We start from the raw sequence: 19,401 nt of genomic DNA on the forward strand, positions 1-19,401 counted from the left end.
GGCATAGCAACATCATCACAGTGTGAGAGGGATACCCTCAAGGGTCCCACAGTCTTGGCTGCACTCCGGGAACCCTGTCACATTGGGCCTTTAGGGATTTTTTAAAAGAAAACTTAAACTTTTCCATGTTAAGCCCAATACTTTTCAAGGAAAATTGGTTAAACGGTAAAAACAGTTTTCCATCAAAAAACCCGTCTTGAGGGATCAGTTTGTACCAGTCCTACGCAGAGAGTCGGTTTTCTCAAAAAATGTGAGTTTTTATTGGGAATCTGAGCTATAGAAAAATTGTCACTTAATCTCCAAATTCGTCAGATTTCAGCAGTTCAGGACTGAACAATTGTTGGGTTTGGGCTGAACCTTTTCAGTTTTTTGCAACTGAAAAATTTCCAGTTCATGGCTTTTGGGCAAATCCAAATTTTCCATGGAAATCAAATCCATTTTCTGCCCAGCTACATCTGTAAACATTCAGTCTGGTGCTTCTTTTTCAAAATCAGCAGCTTGCTTGATAGTGCAATCTGTGCCAACATGCTTTAGCTCTCTCTTAGAAACAAAGCCAAAACTGCTAATAGACTTAGCTGTATAGCTCAAGCACTGATAATCTGTGTATTTTAGATCCAGAGGTCGTGGGTTCAATCCCCACATGCCCCATTCAGCTGTGCTATTACAGTAATGTGTGTGAATAAATAAAAAGCATGTGAAAAATCCATCTGGCTCCTGATTTATGCACAGACGGATAGATCCATCTGACTGGAAGGGGGCAATTATACTGTGTGGTGGCTATAAAACATCCCAGAGCAATGACCTTCATAGCTGTACGTTTCCTGTGCAACAGGGGATTGATCTGCTGGGGGGGATTACTGGAGGAGATCCAAAGTGATCCTATGGGGAAAAAAAGGCTGTCTTTGTGGACTAGGCCTTGAGACCTGGCTCTGCTTCTGACTTATGTGGCCTTCGGTGAGTCACTTCATCACTCCATGCCTCAGTTTCACCATGTGGGGGTGCTGATCTCTCCCTCAGTATGTTACCATCTGGGAGGCTGTCATGGATTTACAGGCTGTGCTCTGCCTGCAAGTTTTCCCACTCTCTCTGGAAGTGCCCCCTTTATTGTGCTTCACTTTCCCACGGGCAAGCCCCACAGCCCCGTGACTCCGACACTGGGCCTTGGGAATCCAGCACCCTCACATTCGCACTGTGGCTCCCCAGTGGATCCAGTGAGTTCAGATGCCTGGTAAAGACTTCACCCCTTGAGGGAGAGATGCAGCCACCTTTCCAAACCAAGCTGACACTGACTAACCAACTGGGACACAGCATTTGAGGGCCATGAGGTTAGTCTGAGAAAGCCAAGCTCAGCTCTTTGTCTGTGCTGGCAGAATCACCTACCCCAAAGCTGCCTGGGCTTCAGCTCTCCCCATGCTGGGCAGCCCCATTTGTGTTTCCAGGAGCAGACACCTCAGATGTCTTTGCTTCTGTCTGTGCTGATTGCTTGGGCTGCCAGTTGTTGAGTTAATTGTTGACTCTTCCATTGGCTCTCCATCCATATGGGAAGGTTCTGGACAGTGCATTGCTATGGGGACCCAGACAGGTCCACGGCCTCTATGTCCCAAAGGGAAATTGAACCCCTTCGAAGCCAGTGGGGGAAACTGAGGCATGCACCTTTTTCATCTAAATATGAGTTTCAACACTGGCCTGCAGATGCTACAGTGACAGGGGCAGGCTAAAGCCCCTACACCGACAGACTGTGCCCCTCATCCTGATATCAGTGTGGCTGTAGGCTGCACCAGTTACTGGCTGGGATGAGTCCTTGTGTGACTTGAGGCACCTTCTGCAGCTGCAAAGAGTCCCTCAAGCCGGAAGCTCTGACCATCACCTTGTCGCCCACACGGCTGCAGGCCAGTGTCTCAGCTTCCTGTGAGGTCTCACACACCCCTTCCCACGGGGCTCCCTGCTGCATTGTCGCTGCCTCCTCTCTCTGAGGAACAATACCCGCACTGATGGAGGACGAGGAGGGCTACACCGTGCTGAACCTGCAGCCCAAGGGGAGAGGCTCAGTGGTCCCGTCCTCGGACAGGATCCAAGGTATTGATTTCAAACCCCGCTTCTCACCTTCGGGCTCCACGTCCCAGCAGCAGGAAGGGCACACAGCATGGCTGGGGCTGGTGGACCAGGGCAGGATTAGCTGTGCACAAAGCAGGGAAAGATACGGGGCCTGATCCTTCAGCATCCGCACACACGACTGAGAGCACCTACGGGAGCTTTGCATCCCAGGATCTCCAAGGTGGGAGCAATCGGCAAATTGAGGCCCAGATGGGGGGAGTGTCTCACCCATGGACATGCAGCAAATCAGTGGCACGGCTAAGAAAAGAACCCAGGAATCCTGTTTCCCAGAATCCCTTCCTTCCCCCTGCCAGCCCCGCATCCCACAGTCCTCACGGAGCTGAGACTGGAACCCCCACGTCCCGACCCCCAGATCGAACCAACAGCCCCCACTTCCCGCCCACGGGAGGGGAGAGAAGCCAGGTGTAACACCCACGTCCCAGCTCTAACCCAATGCACCCCCCACCTCAGAGCCAGGGACCCCCCTCCTCTAACCCAATGCACCCACCCCTCCCCACAGCCAGGGACCCCACAGCCCTCCCTTCCCCAATCCAATGCACCCCACCCCCACCTCAGAGACAGGGACCCCCTCCTCTAACCCAATGCACCCACCCCCCCCCAGCCAGGGACCCCAGCCCCCTCCCCAATCCCACGCACCCCACCCCCCACCTCAGAACCACGGATCCCCCGGCCTCAATCCAACGCACCCCAGAGCCAGGGACCGCCCCCCCCCCGTTCTAACCACTAGCTCCCACTCCCCTCCCAGAGCTGGGGAGAGAACCCAGGAGTCCGGGCTCCCAGCCCCCCGCCCCAGGGCCGTATCAGGGCGGGGCGAGTGGGGAGCAAAGCCTGCGGGGGCGGAACCCGACCTGTGGCGGTGCCGCGGGAGGCGCCAAAACCCCCCCCGCCCCGGCCCCCCCGCGGGCTGAGGCGGCGCCGGCACCTACCCGGGTCTCACTGGGGGACGGAGGTAGGAGGAGCCGCCGCCGGACCCAGCCATGAGGAGGGGGCGGGGCTGCCGCCAGCCAGCGCCTCAGTCCCGGGCTCGGGCCCGGCGAGCAGCGTGCGCGCGCTTTTCCCCGAGGTCGCTGGGGCAGGGGGAGCGCGCGAGCAGAGCGGCCGTTAACGGTCCGAGGGCGGCACCGAACGTTCAGGGGGACAGGACCGTTCAGCCCCCCGCGAAGCGCCCGGTACTGCGGCACCGGGGGGAGGGGCAGCAACGGCCACCGCTCCCCTCGCTGGGGAGAGACCCGAGGAGTCCTGCCCCTCCCCCCAACCATTAGACCCTGCTCCCCTCCCCTTGCTGGGGAGAGAACCCAGGAGTCCTGGCCCCCAGTCCCCCCCATCTGCTCTAACCACTAGACCCCACTCCCCTCGCTGGGGAGAGACCCGAGGAGTCCTGGCCCCCAGCCCCTTGCTAACCACTAGACCCCACTCCCCTCCCTCAGTGGGGAGAGAACCCAGGAGTCCTGGTTCCCAGCCCCCCAGCTCTAACCACTAGCCCCCACTCCCCTCCCGGAGCCGGGCACAGGACAGAGGGTTTCTCCTGATCTCTTGCACCCCGGGGCTGTAGAATTTCACCCCTGATCCCTGCAGGGCTGGGAGTGACTGTCCAGCCCCAGGAGCGAATCCTGCTGAGCGCACTGGCTCCTTGAGCTGGGCGGGTCCTTCCTCTGGTTGGGGGTTGAGGTTTTCGGAGGAAATGTTTTTTTCCATTTTTAAAAACTGCCATTTCCGAGCCCAACATTTTTCATTTCCAAGAGCGTAAAACATCAGGAAACAGGTTTTCAGTGCTGAAAAATCCCTCGTGTTCCTAAACTGCCCAGTCCAACCTGGCAAAGAAAATACCCCCAGGCTTTGGAAATGAAAAAGGAAATTATAAGTCGAAATGGGTCACCACTGTAACCAATAGAACCACAAAAAGGCATTTTCATAACAAAAAAAGGACCTAAAACTGGAACATTTTGGGGAAAATCAACCTGTTTTCACACAAGTTCCGAGTTAAAGAAAAAAGTAGCAAAATGTAATTGAAAAACTTATGGATGAAAAACTTTGACCCACTCTAAATCTGACTGTCAGTGGAGAGAAGAGAGGCAGACGAGTGCCTGGCCTCATTGGAAGCCTGGAGCCGTGTTGGCTTTTCAAATATTAATTAGTCCTGTGCTTGATTCAGATTGTGTTTTACCAAATGTGAACTCCTCCAGGTCCTCCTCAGCACCCGCCATGGCACCGACTCGCTCAGTGGGTTGCATGGGTTGTGATCATCGCTTTGCTGGCAGTTGTCATAGCGCTGGGGATTTGGGGTAAGTGCCAAAAGCTGGGTGTTTATTTGTGTATTTGCATACGTGTGTAGCATGGATTCTCTTGCTCTCCCATAGCAGAGTTCACTTCCATTGTAGACAAACCACCTGAAGTTGCTGACAGCTTGACTGAAACAGAGAGAGAGAGAGAGTATGTGGGTGTATAGATAGATAGATAGATATATTGATGAGTGTGTGAGAGAATAAATACATGATGTGTGTGTGTGTAGATAGATTAATAAGTATGTGAGGGGGTACGGTGTGTGTGTGTGTGTGTGTGTGAGAGAGAGAGAGAAGATAGATCCAGAGATACACTAGAACTGGATAAAAATTAGGGAAAATTTTGCAGATATATATATATATATAAAACCACCCTGGCACCCTCTTTTCAAAATTAAAAAAAAACCCTCTAAATTCTGAAAATTCAAAATTTCAAACAATCTGTCTCCATGATCCTCCCCTGCATCACAGGGAATGTGGGTGAGGGACACAGACAGGAAGTGACAGGGGCATCAGACAGGCTGCGCCCCTCACCTTGGTATCAGGTGGCAGCATTGAAGGGGGAGGAGCTCCCATCAGGGGCTGGGAGCGCTTTCATGGAACCAACTTCTGTAGCAGCAAAGAGCCCCTGACACCGGATGCTCTAGCTGCTGCCCAGACGTCCACACAGTTGCAGCCCAGCGTCTCAGCTTCCTGTGTGATCTCACCCCCCAGCCTACACGGCTCCTGGCTCCTCCTCTCGCTGGGGCACCACGCAGGACCACGAGGGCTACACTGTATTGAACTTGCAGCCCAAGAGGGCAGCTCAGGTGGCCTGTCCCCAGCCTGGAAATGAAGTTGTTCCTTGCCACCTCGAGTTTCCCCACATATGCCATGGGGATAACAGCCCTGCCCTGCCTCACTCTTCCATTCTGGTGAAGGGGGATGGGAAACTTAGATGTAAACACTGGCTGGGGTTGCAAAGGGGCCCAATGGATTTAGGCACCAGCTCCCACAGATTTTCAATCCCAGCCAGTTTTTTATACCGTGGCCATTTGGGGCTGCTTCAAAGCCCATTTGAGTCAGTGGTGATGGGGCTGAACGGGCTTTGGACCAGGCACTGTGTACCACAGGACTCTCTGCTGGTCCTTCCACCAACCCCCCTTAACATTGACCGGTCGTCCTCACTCCCACTTACGCTGCTTTGCAGTTTCCCACTTGGTGTCCGAGAAGGGACAGACCCCGGCAGCCCCTGATTGCGACGGAGCCGGGAGCAGAGACCCCAGCACAGCAGAATGCAGCACCTGCCTAGAGCGTTTCCGATCCCAACTGTGCCACCCGGCCCTACCCAGCCCAGCAGGTAACCCCAACACGTGTGTCTCTGAGCTGCCCTCCACCCCTGGCACTGCCAGTGGGAACCCAGCTGCCGTCCCAGGCCGTGGGGATCCTGCAGAGCAGGGACACGCCGTCCCCTGCTGGCTGCACCTCTCTAGCCACCAGCCCCTCTGGGTGCCAAGCTAGGAATGTACCCGCCTCAACTGGGACTGGAACTGGGGCCTCTGCTGAGACTGTGTGGAGCAGCGACATCTAATGGCCATTCAGGGTAATATCCACCCATGAAGATTTTAATAATTAATACAAAGTTGTCTAATTATTTTCAGTGTGGAGGTGTCACATCCCATCCCATTAGTGAGCTTGTCTTATGGTGCCACCCCCTCCTGTTCCCTGACATCTGGGCCCTATTTCCTCTCCCATTGTCCCACACCTGACTCCTATCTCCCCATCCATTCCCCATCACTGCTGGGTCCCAGCCTTCCCTTCTGTTCCCAGTTTAACAACACCCCTTCCCCCAAGTTACTGCAAGATGCCTGTAGGCCACTCTGGCAGTGTAAAGGGGCCTTAAAGTGGGTCCATAGGCCCCTGACAATCTCCCCTGTCCTGGGGGAGGGGGTCTCTCCGGCTGGTCTGGAGCTAAGGTAAGGGCCCTGCACTCCTTTCCTCCCCAGGGCCCATGTGGGAGCAATGGATAAGGGAGAGCAGCCCCAAGGCTGCTCTAACTGACACCAAGAGCCAGGCAGGGCCCATCCTAGCCCCAGATTTCAGGGAGCACAAAGGGGACTCAAAACCATTTTAACCCCATCCCTGCCCCAGTTGCAGGAAGGGAGTATCTGGGAATGAGGCCCAGAGGGCTCAGAGCATTAATGATGCTTGTCTCTGTCCAGGGGGTTCCAGATGCAAACTCTGCCCCACGGACTGGCGGCTGGACGGGAACAAGTGCTACTGGGTCTCCAGAGAAAATAAAATATGGAACGAGAGCCGCGCCGACTGCTCAGCGAGGGGCTCTCAGCTGCTGGTGATCCGGGACCGGGAGGAGCTGGTAAAGGGGATGATACCTTCTTGCTGGAGCTGCCCCTGCAGGGCTGGGCTCTGGGTGCAGAGTCCAAGGGGTTTGTTAGATACACTTTAAGGCTGGGAGTTTCACAGCTGCTATGGGGATTTGGACACCTTGTTCCCATTGTTAATAACAGGGTGTCCAATCCCCCTAGGTGGCTTTGACAATCCCAGCCTAAATCAGTAGCCCCAGGATCAGGGTGGGGGGACAAAGGCTGCTTTAAGCCATCCCCCTTCTGTGTGTGCCCAAGACTGCTCAGCTGGAACCGAGGGGCGGGGTGTGTGTGTGTGTGTGTGTGTGTGTTTGTGTGTGAGATGTAGAAGGATGGATTAGACAGACAGCCCTGTAATTCTGGTGCTGAAGTTGTTGAAGACTTGGAAATGCAAGAAGAGAGTTAATCCTGGGGAAATTGTGTGTTAAAAAATTGAAAATTCTGCACACAATATTTTGTCAAAATAACATAGTATAATCTGTCCAGGTTCAAATATTTTGGTAATTTATTTCAAAATACCTGTCAGCAAGTATGTCTATAACAATAGAGACACACACACAATTTCTCCCAGGAGTAGAGAGTTAAACAAGCCCCTTGTGATGGGTCCCCCACCCCCCTCGAGGTGCCACCTGGAACTAGGGTACCATTGAGCCCACTTGACCCACCAGCCTGGGCACCCTAACACTGCACTGCTGTGACAAGCCTTTCCCAGCACACATACAGATTGGGACACTCCCAGATGCGGCTACACACACAGCTGCTGAGATCAGTTCTGCATGGGACGGCTCAGCTAAGGAACTGCCCAGTTACTCAAGTGCACCCCCCTTTGTAGGGTAAACTGAAAATTATACCGTCTTGCACTGCCCAGAGAACTGTACAGCATAAGCTCATGAAATTCACCCCCTCCCTCCATGTGGAAAGGACCATACACAACTTTCTGCCCCAAGTTATGATTTCCACCCACTGGTTTTAGACAAAACAAAAGCAAGTTTATTAACTACAAAAGATAGATGTTAAGTGACTATAAGCAGGGCTGGTGCAACCATTTAGGCAACCTAGGCGGTCGCCTAGGGCGCTAGGATTTGGGGGATGCCGTTTTCTTCGGCAGCGGCCGGATCTTCAGCTGCCCCGGTCGCCGCCAGCATTTAGGCGGAGGGAGCTGCCGCAAGGGGGGCACCTCAGGGTGGATGAGGGGGAGGGCGCAAGGTGGAAGTTTCACCTAGGGTGCGAAACATCCTTGCACCGGCCCTGACTATAAGAGGTAGCAAACAGATCAAAGCGGATTGCCTAGCAAATAAAACAAAACACAATCTAAGCTTAATGTACTAAAGAAATTGGAAATGAGTAGCAAATTCTCACCCTAATTGTTGATTTAGGCAGCTTGCAGAGATTCTGGCGGACAAGCTGCACTTGCAGCTTAAAACCCCAGCTGTTCCTTTCACAGGCTAGAAATCCCTCTAGCCTGGGTTCAGCCCTTCTCCCCCAGTTCAGTCCTTGTTTCTCAGGTGTTTCCAGCAGTCTTCTTGGGTGGGGAGTCAGTGAAGGAGAACCATGATGATGTCATTCCCCTGCCTGAAATAGCTTCTGCCTATGGCGGGAACCCTTTGTCTCCCCGTTTTAGTTCTCACGCCAGACAGTGGAAAAACACTAGGATTCTGTGACGGAGTCCAGTACCAGGTGACTTGGTCACATGTCTCTGTAGGGCCATAGCAACCATAACTGGGAGGTTGTTTGTAGTGTCCTCAGGAAGGCTTCCCAGTGGGAGATTAGCATCTGAGACCTATTGTTCTCCCTAATGGCCCTTCCCAGCCATCTAGACTGATTGCATTCTGTCTAGTGGGCATTCCCCAGATGTAAACACATTTGTAATAGATACATAGACAATATTCCTAACATCAGATACAGACATGATACATGCATACAAGTAGGATAATCATATTCAGTAAATTGTAACCTTTCAATGATATCTTACATGACCTATCTTGCATAAAATACATCAAGTAATCCATAATCATATCATAATATAACTATGAAGAATATGGTGTGTAATGCCACACCCTTACATCAACCCAGTTCCTGTTTCTCTGCCCCCTGCACCCCAGAGCCTAGCCACATGGTACCCCCTCAGCCCAGACACCTGCACCCCTACCCCCAGAGCCCAGCCACAGGCCCCCCCAGTCCAGCCACTTACACCCTTCCCTCCCCCAGAGCTCAGGGATCCGGAGGGAGAAATAGCCTGATGCTGGGTCCCAGGCTAGTACAGAGTTTCCTGCATGCCACCTCCGTCCTTCAGGGCGGGCTGAGAACCTCAGCTGCCAGGAACTCTCCAGCTCCCACTCCAGCAGTGTCTCTTATTTGCAAGTTTGGATCTGCTGGGTCCAGCAGCCCCTAGTGGCGACCGGGAGCTCTGTAGCCTATTTCTGTTGGGGGGAAAAGGGAAATTCTGCACGTACAACATTAATTTTTGCGCAAATTCTGCATTGCTCAGTGGCACAGAATTCCCCCAGAGGTAAGAGAGTGTTATAATCACCAGCTGCCTGTCACTCCCTCACTGCAGGAGTTCATAAAGGACCTGACACAAGGCACATCTCTGTTCTGGATTGGACTGTCCATCCCTTCCGTGGAGAAGGCCTGGACCTGGGTGGACGGCTCCCAGCTGGATCAGACCCAGTGAGTGATTCAGTTTCCCTCCCCTCTTTGGGCAGAAGGGGCCATGAGAGAGATGTGGGGAGGAGAAGGGATGCTTGGGGGGAAGGTCAGAAGTTTGGGGATTGTGTGATCAGTGTAAGGTGATGATGAGACTCCCCACAAGGGAGGGTGTCATAGGTTTATTCCCCACTTTGAACTTTAGCGTCCAAAAGGTGGGGACCTGCATGTACCCTTCTAAGCTTAAATCCTAGCTTAGATCTGATAGCGCTGCCACCAACCAAAAATATAGTGTTTTGGTACACTTTCCATTCCCCCCAAACCTTCCCTGGGAAATCCAAGACCCAAACCCCTTGGGTCTTAACACAAAGGGAAATAAACCATTCCCCCACCTTTCCCCCTCCCAGACTTTCCCTCCCTCGGTCGTCTGGAGAGACTACCTTGATTCAAACTCCTTGAATCTAAAACAAAGAGGGATTCAGCTTCCCCCCTCCTCTCTTCCCCCCACCTGTCCCTGGTGAGTCAAACTAATCCCCTGGGGTCTCAAACAAGGAAAAAAAATCAATCAGGTTCTTAAAAAGAAAAGATTTTATGAAAAGAAAGTAAACACTATCTCTATAACACCAGGATGAAAAATATTACAGGGACTAGCCTAAAAACTAGAGGGACTCCCCTCCACCATGCCCTTCTAGCATAAACACAGGTAACAGCAAACAGAAATAAAATATTGTTCCAGCAAACACACATTTGCAAATACAGAAAGTAACCAAAGACTAATCCCCCTTTTTAACTAATACTCACTATATTGAATAGAAGAGACTATTTCAGGAAGCTTGGAGAGCCTGGATGTACGTCTGGCTTCTCTTAATCCCAAGAGAGAACAGAACACAACACAAAAAGCACAAACAAAGACTTCCATCCACCGAGATTTTAAAGTGTCTTGTCCCCTGATTGGTCCTCTGGTCAGGTGTTAGCCAGGTTCACTGAGCTTGTTAACCCCTTACAGGTAAAGGAGACCTTAACCCTTAACTATCTGTTTATGACAGAGGGTGTGGAGTGAGAAGAGCAAGGCCAGAGCCCTGGGGATCCCTTGGAGAGTGGGGCAGGGGGGAGGGGAAGACACAGAGCAGCCAGAGAGGCAGGAGGGAACCAGGATGGACAGCATCCGCACAGCCCAGTGAGGAGGGGACACGGGGCAGAAGAAGAAGACAGGTTCTAATGCAGCAGGGCAGATGAGGCTGGAGCAGGTCCCTGGGCTCTGGGCAGGGAGAGGCTGTTAGAGACCCTGGCCAGGGCCCTGACAGTGCAGAAAGGGGGCAGCCCCCCAGGGCAGAGCTGGAGGAGAGGAGTCATGGATCCTGTTAGAAGGGGGGAGAGCTGCTAACGATTGAGTGTGATGGACCCACATGCGCTGACAGGGGTCCTCTCCTTTGTCCTGCAGGTTCCCGGTGTCAGGCCCGGCTGAGGGGAACAGCTGTGGGGCAGTGAAGGGGAATCAGATTCATTCTGACACCTGCAGCTCTGCATTTCAGTCAATTTGCCAGCAAGATGCCGTCCCGCTCTGAACAAGATACGAAGGAGACCTCAGAGTGCGGCACTGTTAGCCCCATGTCTCACCTGGGGAAACCGACACTGACCTGCCCAAGATTACACAGAGTTGGTGGTAAAGTGGGAAATGGAACCCAGGACCCGACTCCCAGCCCCCAGCCCTCTAACCCCTCTCCCAGAGCTGGGAATAGAACCCAGGCATCCTGACTCCCAGTCCTACCTCAGCCTAGAGAAGAGTGATTCCAAGCTCTGGCTTCACATATTCCAGCAGGGGCTGGAGAGCGCTGCGGGGGCTGGGCTTGGGGCGTAGAGTATCAGGCTCTGCACAGCCAGAGGGAAACTTATCCCTCACCCCCCAGGACCAGGAGAGAAGAGTCTGCCCTGGGTCATGTAAATCAGCAAAGATCCAGTGTCCGAGCTGGGCCCAGTGACTCCACCCTTTGTGGTTCAGTTTCTCCATCTGTGAAATGGGGTAATGAGACAGAAAAGCTCTAGATCAGAGCTAGGGATCAGCAGGGGTCATTTGGGGCCCTAAGTAGGAACATTACTCCCCCTCAATACTACCACAAGTTCTTATAATAAAAAGTGAATGGGGCCCCCTTGAGCTGCTTGGACCCCTAGGCAATTGCTTAGTCTGCTTATGCCTATTGCTGGCTATCATCACTCAGAGAGTAAAGATTTCTGTTGAACCGTGCAAAAGCTGAGTGTGTTTATTGTTGATGGGCCACAGATCAGCCAGAACCCTGGCTTGGGATTCAGGGCACCTGGGTTTATTCCTGGATCTGACCTGTTCTGTGACTTTTGACAAATCACTTGCCCTCCCTGTGTCTGAGTTTCCTCTCCCAGACTTTGTCGGTCTAATTCAGGGGTCTCAAACATGCAGCATACGGCCCGCGAGGTTATTTTCTGCAGCCCGTGAGCTCCTCGTGGCCCTCCCACAGTGTTTACCTAAAGCGGGTCTGGACCGGCGTGCACCGGGAGCAGGGCAGGCTCCCTGCCTGCCTGCCCTGACCCCACGCCACTCCAGGAAGCCAACAGAACCTGGAGGAGGAGAGGCACAGAGGTGGGTGTTGGTCGGGGGCAGCTCTAGACATTTCGCTGCCCTAAGCACGGCGGCATGCCACGGGGGGCGCTTTGCCGGTCGCCAGTCCCGCGGGACCAGCGGACCCTCTGCAGGCACGCCTGCGGGAGGTCCACCGGAGCCGCCTGCCACCCTCCCGGCAACCGGCAGAGCGTCCCCCGTGGCGTGCGGCCCCAAGCACGCGCTTGGGGTGCTGGGGCCTGGAGCCACCCCTGGTGTTGCTGTTGCTTCAGGCACCGCCCCCAGCATCTCCCATTGGCCAGGAACGGGGAACTGTGGCCAACGGGAACTGCTGGGGCCAGTGCCTGAAGCAACAGCAACCACCCCCTGCACCTCTCCTCTCCCATGTGCCAGCTACTTCCCGGAGTGGGGCAGGAAGCCTGCCCTGCCCCTGGTGCGTGCCGGGTCAGATCCCGCCCCCCGAACCCCACCTGCAGTTGAACCCCCTGCCCTGAGCCCCTTGCCGCACCCTGCACCCCGACCCCCTGCCACACCCTTCCTGCACCCCAACCCACTGCCCTGAGCCCCCTTCTGCACCCCACACCCTTTCTGCACCCCAATCCACTGCCCTGAGCCACCTGCTGCACCCGACTCCCTGCCCTGAACCCCCTGACGCACCCTGCACCCCTACCCACTGCCCTGAGCCCCCTGACGCACCTCTCCTGTGCCCCAATCCCTTGCCCCACCCCTCATCCCTCCTGCATCCCACACCCCAACTCCCTGCCCTCACCCCCTGGGGGCAGGGAGGGGGTGGAGTTGGGGGTGAGGATTTCAGGGAAGGGGTTGGAATGGGGGCAGGGAAGGGGTGGGAAGAGGTGGGTCAGGGGGCAGAGCCTCATGGAAGGGGTGGAGTGAGGGTGGGACCAAGGGCAGTGGAGGGGAGGTGTCAGTAATGCGGCCCTTGGGCCAATGTACTACTCTTCATGTGGCCCTCGTGGTCATTTGAGTTTGAGACCCCTGGTCTAGTTAGACTGTGAACTCCTTGGGGCAGGGACTGTCTCTCCCTGTGTGTCTGGACAGCACCCAGCACGACGGGGCCCTGATCTCAGCTGGGGCAGGGCCTGTCTCTCCCTGTGTGTCTGTGCAGCACCCAGCACAATGGGGCCCTGATCTCAGCTGGGGCTTCTGACTGCTGATGTGATACAAATAATCTTTGTATCTTCCTGATGTTTAGCTCAGGGGTTAGGGCGCGTGTGTCACTGTTCGCAGTTTGTCGGATCAGGAATTGTTCCTGGGGATTGCGCCTGGCCAGCTTGAGACCAGCCCGGCTCTTTGATCTCTCACCCACATTCCAGTGGGCTCGTTACAGACCCGTTCTTCCCTTCGTCCTAGCACGTCCCAGCAATCTGCTCCTGGCCGCGGCGTCTCTTCACGATCCCACAGTGCTCAGCAGGGCCTGCACAACAGCCCTTCTCGCTGTACAGCAGAGTTCATGCGTCCTCGCCCCATGGCTGCAGGGGTCACACCGGCCCCTTCGCCCCAGGCTGCAGGGGTCACAGCCCCTCCCGAAGGCCCCATGGCTGCAGGGGCTGAAGCACCTCGTGAAGGCCCCAGCCGGTACATTGGCCTCTAGCCACAGCCCGGGCCAGGCTCCTGCCCTGGGCCCCTGACAGGAGGGACACAGCAGCTTGGCTGCTCCCCTGCTGATTTCCAAGTCAGAAGGTTCCTGTCTCTGTGCCAGAGTGAGCTGGGGGCTGCCGGCCAATCCGCACCCTCACCCCAGTGCCCCAATGGCCAATGGGGGCCAGAGGCTCCAAGGGGAGGAGCTACCTGATGTCCTTCAGCGAGCGACTCTCTTCCTTGCTGCTGGGCTGTCCCCCTTCGCCAGCCCCGTCCAGTTCCCCACGCGCTGAGGCAGCTGGGCCAGCCCCACTGACAGGACAAGGCCCGACGCATCCAGGGTCAGTCACTTTGCTCTGCCTGCTGGTTTCTCCGCTGCTTTGCTGCAGATCCAGCGTCCCTCTATGGAGCAGCCTGAACTGGAAATACCATCGTGGTTTGCAAAAGCACATGGTCCTCCTCCCGCTATTGTAAACCTGCAACAGCAACAAATAATAATAAAAACCCGACACAACTGTTACAGCAGCTTCAACTAGGATTGAAATTCCAGCCCCCAGCAATTCACCCCAGGTCGCATGGCAAATCTATGGCAGAGCCAGGCGCTGAGCCACAACTTCCCAAGTCAGCCCCAGGCCTGAACCACAAAGCCAGTGTCCTGTTTTACATGTGAGCTGCAGCATTTACTGAGTTAATAGCACTAAAATGGACCCACCAGTTGTTGAATTCACTCCCACTGGTCCATCTCCATGGTTGGCCCGGTTCCCTTTGGAGGCCGATCCAGTGGTCACAGGGTCCTTTATGGCGCATCAGGAAATCCTGTGTTAAAAAAGTAACAGCAAATACACGTTACACATCTCCGTGTCTGGGATCTCTACAACCGACACTGGGTGCTCTGGGCTGCTACACAGGGCGCTGGGCAGGTGGTCCAGGCTGGGAATTCTACACCAGAAATAACATCCCCAACTCAGAGGCAACCAGGGGCATTGGAACAATTTGTATAGTGGGGGTGCTGAGAGCCATGGAACCGAACTGTAAACCCTGGATATGATGGAAACCACTTCAAGCTAGAGGGTGCTAGATCACCCACCGCACCCGTAGTTCCAGCATCTATGGAAGCAACACCCATCTGCTCCGTGAACTTTGGGTTGGTCAGCCCATGCAGGGACATGGTGCTAAGACTAGTCTGGTATATTTCGTGGAGCTGGCTGAAGATTTTTAATCAAAATATTTCTGAGACAGAAAATGTGTTTCCTACAAAGATGATTTTTTCTTAAATTTAATTTTGAGTTCACTGAAAAGTTTCTATTTTCCATTGAGCAATGATTTTGTTTGGGTTCAGTTCACATTAACCTGTATCCAGCTGAGTTACCAAGGTGCCTCATGGGAGTTATAGTTTGGGCCTCACACCTCCATTCTCCGCTCTGGGTTGGGTTCCCCCAGACTACATCTCCTATAATGCACCAGGGTTTCCCTATTGGCTGAGCCACTGTGGGGCATCATGGGAGATGTAGTCCAACCCGGGATCTCAGCACTCAGAAGGGGGCAGAAGGCCCCCAAACTACAACTCCCATGAGGAGCCACAGGTGCTGTTCAAGGTTGGACCAAGCTGAAACAAAACGTTCTGATTTGGTTTGACAAACCAAACTGCTTTGCTATGTGAATGATGAAAGAAATTGGTTTGATCAAATGTGGAAATCAGATATTTTCACACATTTCTGGAACTGAATGCAAAGTAAAAAGTTTGTATATTTCCACTTCTTGTCCTGTATCATGATAGACACAAATGTCAAAATATCAGAATTTCCCATCTCAATTCTGATTTAGCAGCTACCTGGTTCAGCTTCTCAGCTGCATTCCAGACCTTTACCACTCCTGCATTTTTACCAAATCCCCTGATTTTACTGAGAGTCTCATGCTGTTTGGTGCTTTTCTTAACACTCCAGCCTGGAGTCAGGTGATTCCAAGGGACTCTCATCTTTCTTAAGTTTCTAGCCCTCATGGTTGCAGAGAAAAACTTGTAAATGTGACCCCTAAAAGCTACGACACCAGAAAACAAATTAAAAGCCATGACAGCTGTTATTTTAAAGTCAATCTCATGGTTTGGGGGGTCCCAATCCATGATTTTTGAGCACTTGGGTTGGCAATGCTGCTCCTGTCCCATTAAAGGGGCTGGAAAGCAACTGGATTCCCCTGCTGGGAATTTCCCGGGAGCTGACAGTTGGCACATTAGCCCCACACTGCTCCGACTCAACCCCCAGTGAATGGGGAGGATGGAGAGTGGGTGGAGCTCTCTGTACTCTGGCTATTCTGGGATGTGAGAAGTTGCCCTAAATTCAAGCAGCATCTGGGGCCATGACAACCCCAGGACAAGCCCTGCCACCCCCACCCTGTGCAACCCAGAATCTGGGTCTCACCATTTCCTGCTGGGTGTCAATCGCCGCCAGGGAGGCACCGAGGGCAGAGCAGTGGCTCTGGCTGTAGGTCCAGTTCCCTTCAGCCTGTGAGAAATAGTAACACTTCCCCAGGTGCCCGATCCAGCTGTCTGGGCAGGCAGCCACTGGGGAGGCAGCACCAGCTGGAGACGGCTCAAGTTTCTTTGCTGGAGATGAGAAAGTAACAGGGTGAGAGATCTGCCCGTCACCCTCTGTAGCCACGGCAACAAGCCCCAGTGACACCACACCACGGAACCCCGCACCCCCTCCACACCATGAGAAGCTGAGCTTGTGCCTGGGCACGTTCCCCTTCACAACAGAGAGAGGCCAGCGCCACCCACCAGCTCCCCACAGCGACGCCAGCTGTGAATTCGGGGCCACGTTTCCAGCCCTGGACTCCTTTGCTGGGGTCCCCAATTTGGCCCCTGCAAGCACAGACGGTGACGCTGTGGAATATGTGGGACACTTAGTGATGTTATTGATACCAATATTATCAAATGGCAACCGAGCTGGCCAGACAGGCCGTGTGAGGGAGCTGCGAAAATGATATGATTTGCCAAGCACAATAACCTTGTTTATATGTTTGTATCACTTTTGTGCTATGAGTTATAGATGTGTGGGGTATAGCTGTGCTGTGTGTCTGGGTGACACCCCCAGACAGATTGGCATCGGCACTGCCCAGCCTGCTCAGTGGCCCATCCAGGGTCATCAGCTGTACAATGAACCCGTGGAAAGGAGACAGGGGCTACACCTTGAGTCAGCAAGACATGTAGGGACAGGCCGGTGGACAGAGAACTCTACAGCTCTTCCATGCCATGTGCTGTGAGCTTGTGTTTGGGACACAGGAAGTACTAGACACATGGCAAAAGACTATAAAAAGCAGCTGCATCATCTCCATTTTGTCTTCAGTCCTGCTTTTTACCTCTGAAGCAACTTTTCTACAAATGAAGCTCTGAACAAAGGACTGAATGACCCATCCAAGCTGGGGATGTTCCAGAGAGACTTTCAAGCCAGCAAACTCACCAATATGGCTAAGAACCTGATATATGGACTTTGAAGTCTTATGTATGTATCTGACTGCTTGGCCATTTAATAATTCTCTTCTTTTTCTTTCTTCTATAATAGACCTTTAGTTTTAGACACTAAAGGACTGGCTGGCAGTGTGGTATTTTGGGTAAGATCCAACTTAATACTGGCCTGGTGATGTGACTGGCCCTTTGGGGTCAGAAGAACATTTTGTACAGTGAGCAGAGTTTTTAAATAACTTCTCACTGTACTAGACAAAGGTGCTGACTGGGAGCCAGAGAACTGGAATGCAATAGAGGGGGCTGGCTGATTTCTTTTTTAACTTCTTGATAACCAGTGTGGGGGATCAGAAGCACAGTTTGTGACTGGCTGTTACCCACCAGTCTTGGGAGGATCTGCTCTCCCTTTTGCAAACTGCCCTGAGTTTGGGTATTTTCAGTGAGGGCTGCCATGTACCCTACGCCAGACAGACGCGGTCACTGAGACACCTGATTGCACCTGCACACCAGGCGCATTGACATCTGAACGGCCAGGCTGGTCTGCGGGGGGAGCAATACCAGGGCAATGGACTGTGGGCACAAAACTGTGCTCTCAAAAAGGCCAGGGGGTGAGGCCCCTTACGACCAACCACTAAGATCATTATAAACAGCCACTAGGTGGCGCTGTTACCCCCATGCACCTACAGATGAGATGCTAGGTACAGAATAAGCAGCAAAGAATCCTGTGGCACCTTATAGACTAACAGACGTTTTGCAGCATGACCTTTCGTGGGTGAATACCCACTTCTTCAGATGAAATCTGACTTGCATCTGAAGAAGTGGGTATTCACCCACGAAAGCTCATGCTGCAAAACGTCTGTTAGTCTATAAGGTGCCACAGGATTCTTTGCTGCTTTTACAGATCCAGACTAACACGGCTACCCCTCTGATACCGGTACAGAATAGAAACACCTCCGATGATGCAACCAGCCACCAGGTGGTGCTGTTCTCTCTCTGTTTGAATATACCAGAGGAGGGGGAAAGCCCCACTGGATCCATTCACTGAGGAGGAGCAGGGGGGCTTTCAGGACCGCTTGGCTCCTGGTTTCTGTGAAGCCGGCCAGCTCGGCAAGAGACTGGACTTGCGGGGGAAGCAGCTTTATTAGACAGAAATGGCGAGTGTAGACCCAGGTTCACATTTTATTACTTGGTTTTGTATTGTTACCATTTCTTTCCCTCCCACGCTCTAATTTCTGATTAAATCTTTATTCTTTCCTGAACAAACATCCTCTTGTTTATTAGCCGCACTCACAAGGGCTGGGTGAGATACAGGAGCGGCGGTTTATGGTAAAACTGGTAAATGGGGGCACACTGCCCCTTTAGGGGCAGCGGATCTGGGATTTCTGTGAGTAGCCAGTGTCAGGGCTGGATGTCACAGGGAGCGCTGCAAAGGGACTGGGGTGCAGCTATTGTTACCTGCAGGGCAAAGCCAGGGCTGGCCTAGCCGGGAGGAGAGGGCTTGCGAGGCTGACAGGCTGGTGGGGTCAGGGAGCCGACAGCCAGCCAGGTACAGGTGCAGAGCCCTCCCGCTGGAGGCAGAGGAATGACACAGTGACTCACAGCCCTGGGTAACCAGGTGTGTTTGGGTAACAGGGCAGAGTAAACCAATAGCCGGTGGGAGCTGGACACTGGGGGCGGGGGAGACCCCACAGAAATGCTACGGGCTCAGCAGTGTCTGATGTGACTGTTGAAGCAGAGGTGGGCTGTGGGGGGGAGGGGGAGAAGTTGGGGGGGGATTGTGATGTTTCCACACTGAGTGGAAGATGCAGAGACGGGGTCAGTGCGGGCGCCACACTCACCTGACACGGCGATGAGGGCGATGAGGAGGACGAGGATGAGGATGAGCATTACGGGATTGAGAACCAGGCTCTGAACAGCCCAGCGATGCGCCCTTGGTTTCAACCCAGACAGCAAACCTGTAATAGGAAAAGCCATTAACCCTTGCACTGCTGCCAGAGCAGGGAGGGCTGGGCCCTTCACTGATTAACTGCATCAGCTGGAGCTGGTTTAAAAACAGGGGCTATTTTGCAAATAGAGAAATATACAGAGCAGGCAGTGAAAATTTTCATTCCAAATTGGGGGGAGGGGAAAGTCCTTTCAACTTAAAAAAAAATCAGAAAAACTTGGGTTTCAATTGGAAGTTTTCAGGGTTTTCCCCTGCACCCTCAAACTGTTCTCAGTTAAAAGGGGAGAGGCACGCTGGGGGGACACTGCAACATTTAAAATAAAAATTGGATTCTTTTCCTACTTCAAACACAAATTTCCCCCCTAAACAAAAACCTGCTCATTAGAAATGAAGATTGTCATTGTTTC

At 53.4% G+C, this 19,401-nt stretch overlaps 2 protein-coding genes across 2 annotated transcripts; one reads left to right on the forward strand and one right to left on the reverse strand.

The window, feature by feature from the left end:
- Nucleotides 1-1,991: 1,991 nt before the first annotated feature.
- LOC120394226 (killer cell lectin-like receptor subfamily F member 1) lies at nt 1,992-11,768 on the forward strand. Its single transcript, XM_039518453.1, has 5 exons — nt 1,992-2,076; nt 5,584-5,733; nt 6,596-6,750; nt 9,315-9,427; nt 10,845-11,768. The coding sequence occupies exons 1-5, from the start codon at nt 1,992-1,994 to the stop codon at nt 10,966-10,968; spliced, it is 627 nt and encodes a 208-aa protein (XP_039374387.1). The 3' UTR covers nt 10,969-11,768.
- A 1,623-nt stretch (nt 11,769-13,391) lies between these two features.
- LOC120394241 (C-type lectin domain family 2 member D-like) lies at nt 13,392-19,038 on the reverse strand. The gene is made up of 4 exons (XM_039518477.1): nt 18,888-19,038; nt 16,007-16,191; nt 14,305-14,408; nt 13,392-14,068 (listed from the first exon to the last, which is right to left on the reverse strand). The coding sequence occupies exons 1-4, from the start codon at nt 19,021-19,023 to the stop codon at nt 13,939-13,941; spliced, it is 555 nt and encodes a 184-aa protein (XP_039374411.1). The 5' UTR covers nt 19,024-19,038; the 3' UTR covers nt 13,392-13,938.
- Between the last annotated feature and the right edge of the window lie 363 nt (nt 19,039-19,401).

This window comes from Mauremys reevesii, unplaced genomic scaffold (genome assembly GCF_016161935.1).
Source record: "Mauremys reevesii isolate NIE-2019 unplaced genomic scaffold, ASM1616193v1 Contig43, whole genome shotgun sequence".
Lineage (NCBI taxonomy): Eukaryota > Metazoa > Chordata > Testudines > Geoemydidae > Mauremys > Mauremys reevesii.

Coding starts and splice junctions, on each gene's coding strand:
- LOC120394226 (XM_039518453.1), top strand. CDS start 1,992: ATGGAGGACGAGGAGGGCTACACCGTGCTGAACCTGCAGCCCAAGGGG. Junction 5,734..6,595: donor GGCCCTACCCAGCCCAGCAG/GTAACCCCAACA, acceptor GTCTCTGTCCAG/GGGGTTCCAGATGCAAACTC. Junction 9,428..10,844: donor TCCCAGCTGGATCAGACCCA/GTGAGTGATTCA, acceptor TTTGTCCTGCAG/GTTCCCGGTGTCAGGCCCGG.
- LOC120394241 (XM_039518477.1), bottom strand. CDS start 19,023: ATGGCTTTTCCTATTACAGGTTTGCTGTCTGGGTTGAAACCAAGGGCG. Junction 16,192..18,887: donor CGCCCTCATCGCCGTGTCAG/GTGAGTGTGGCG, acceptor TCTCATCTCCAG/CAAAGAAACTTGAGCCGTCT. Junction 14,069..14,304: donor GGGAGTGAATTCAACAACTG/GTGGGTCCATTT, acceptor TTGCTGTTGCAG/GTTTACAATAGCGGGAGGAG.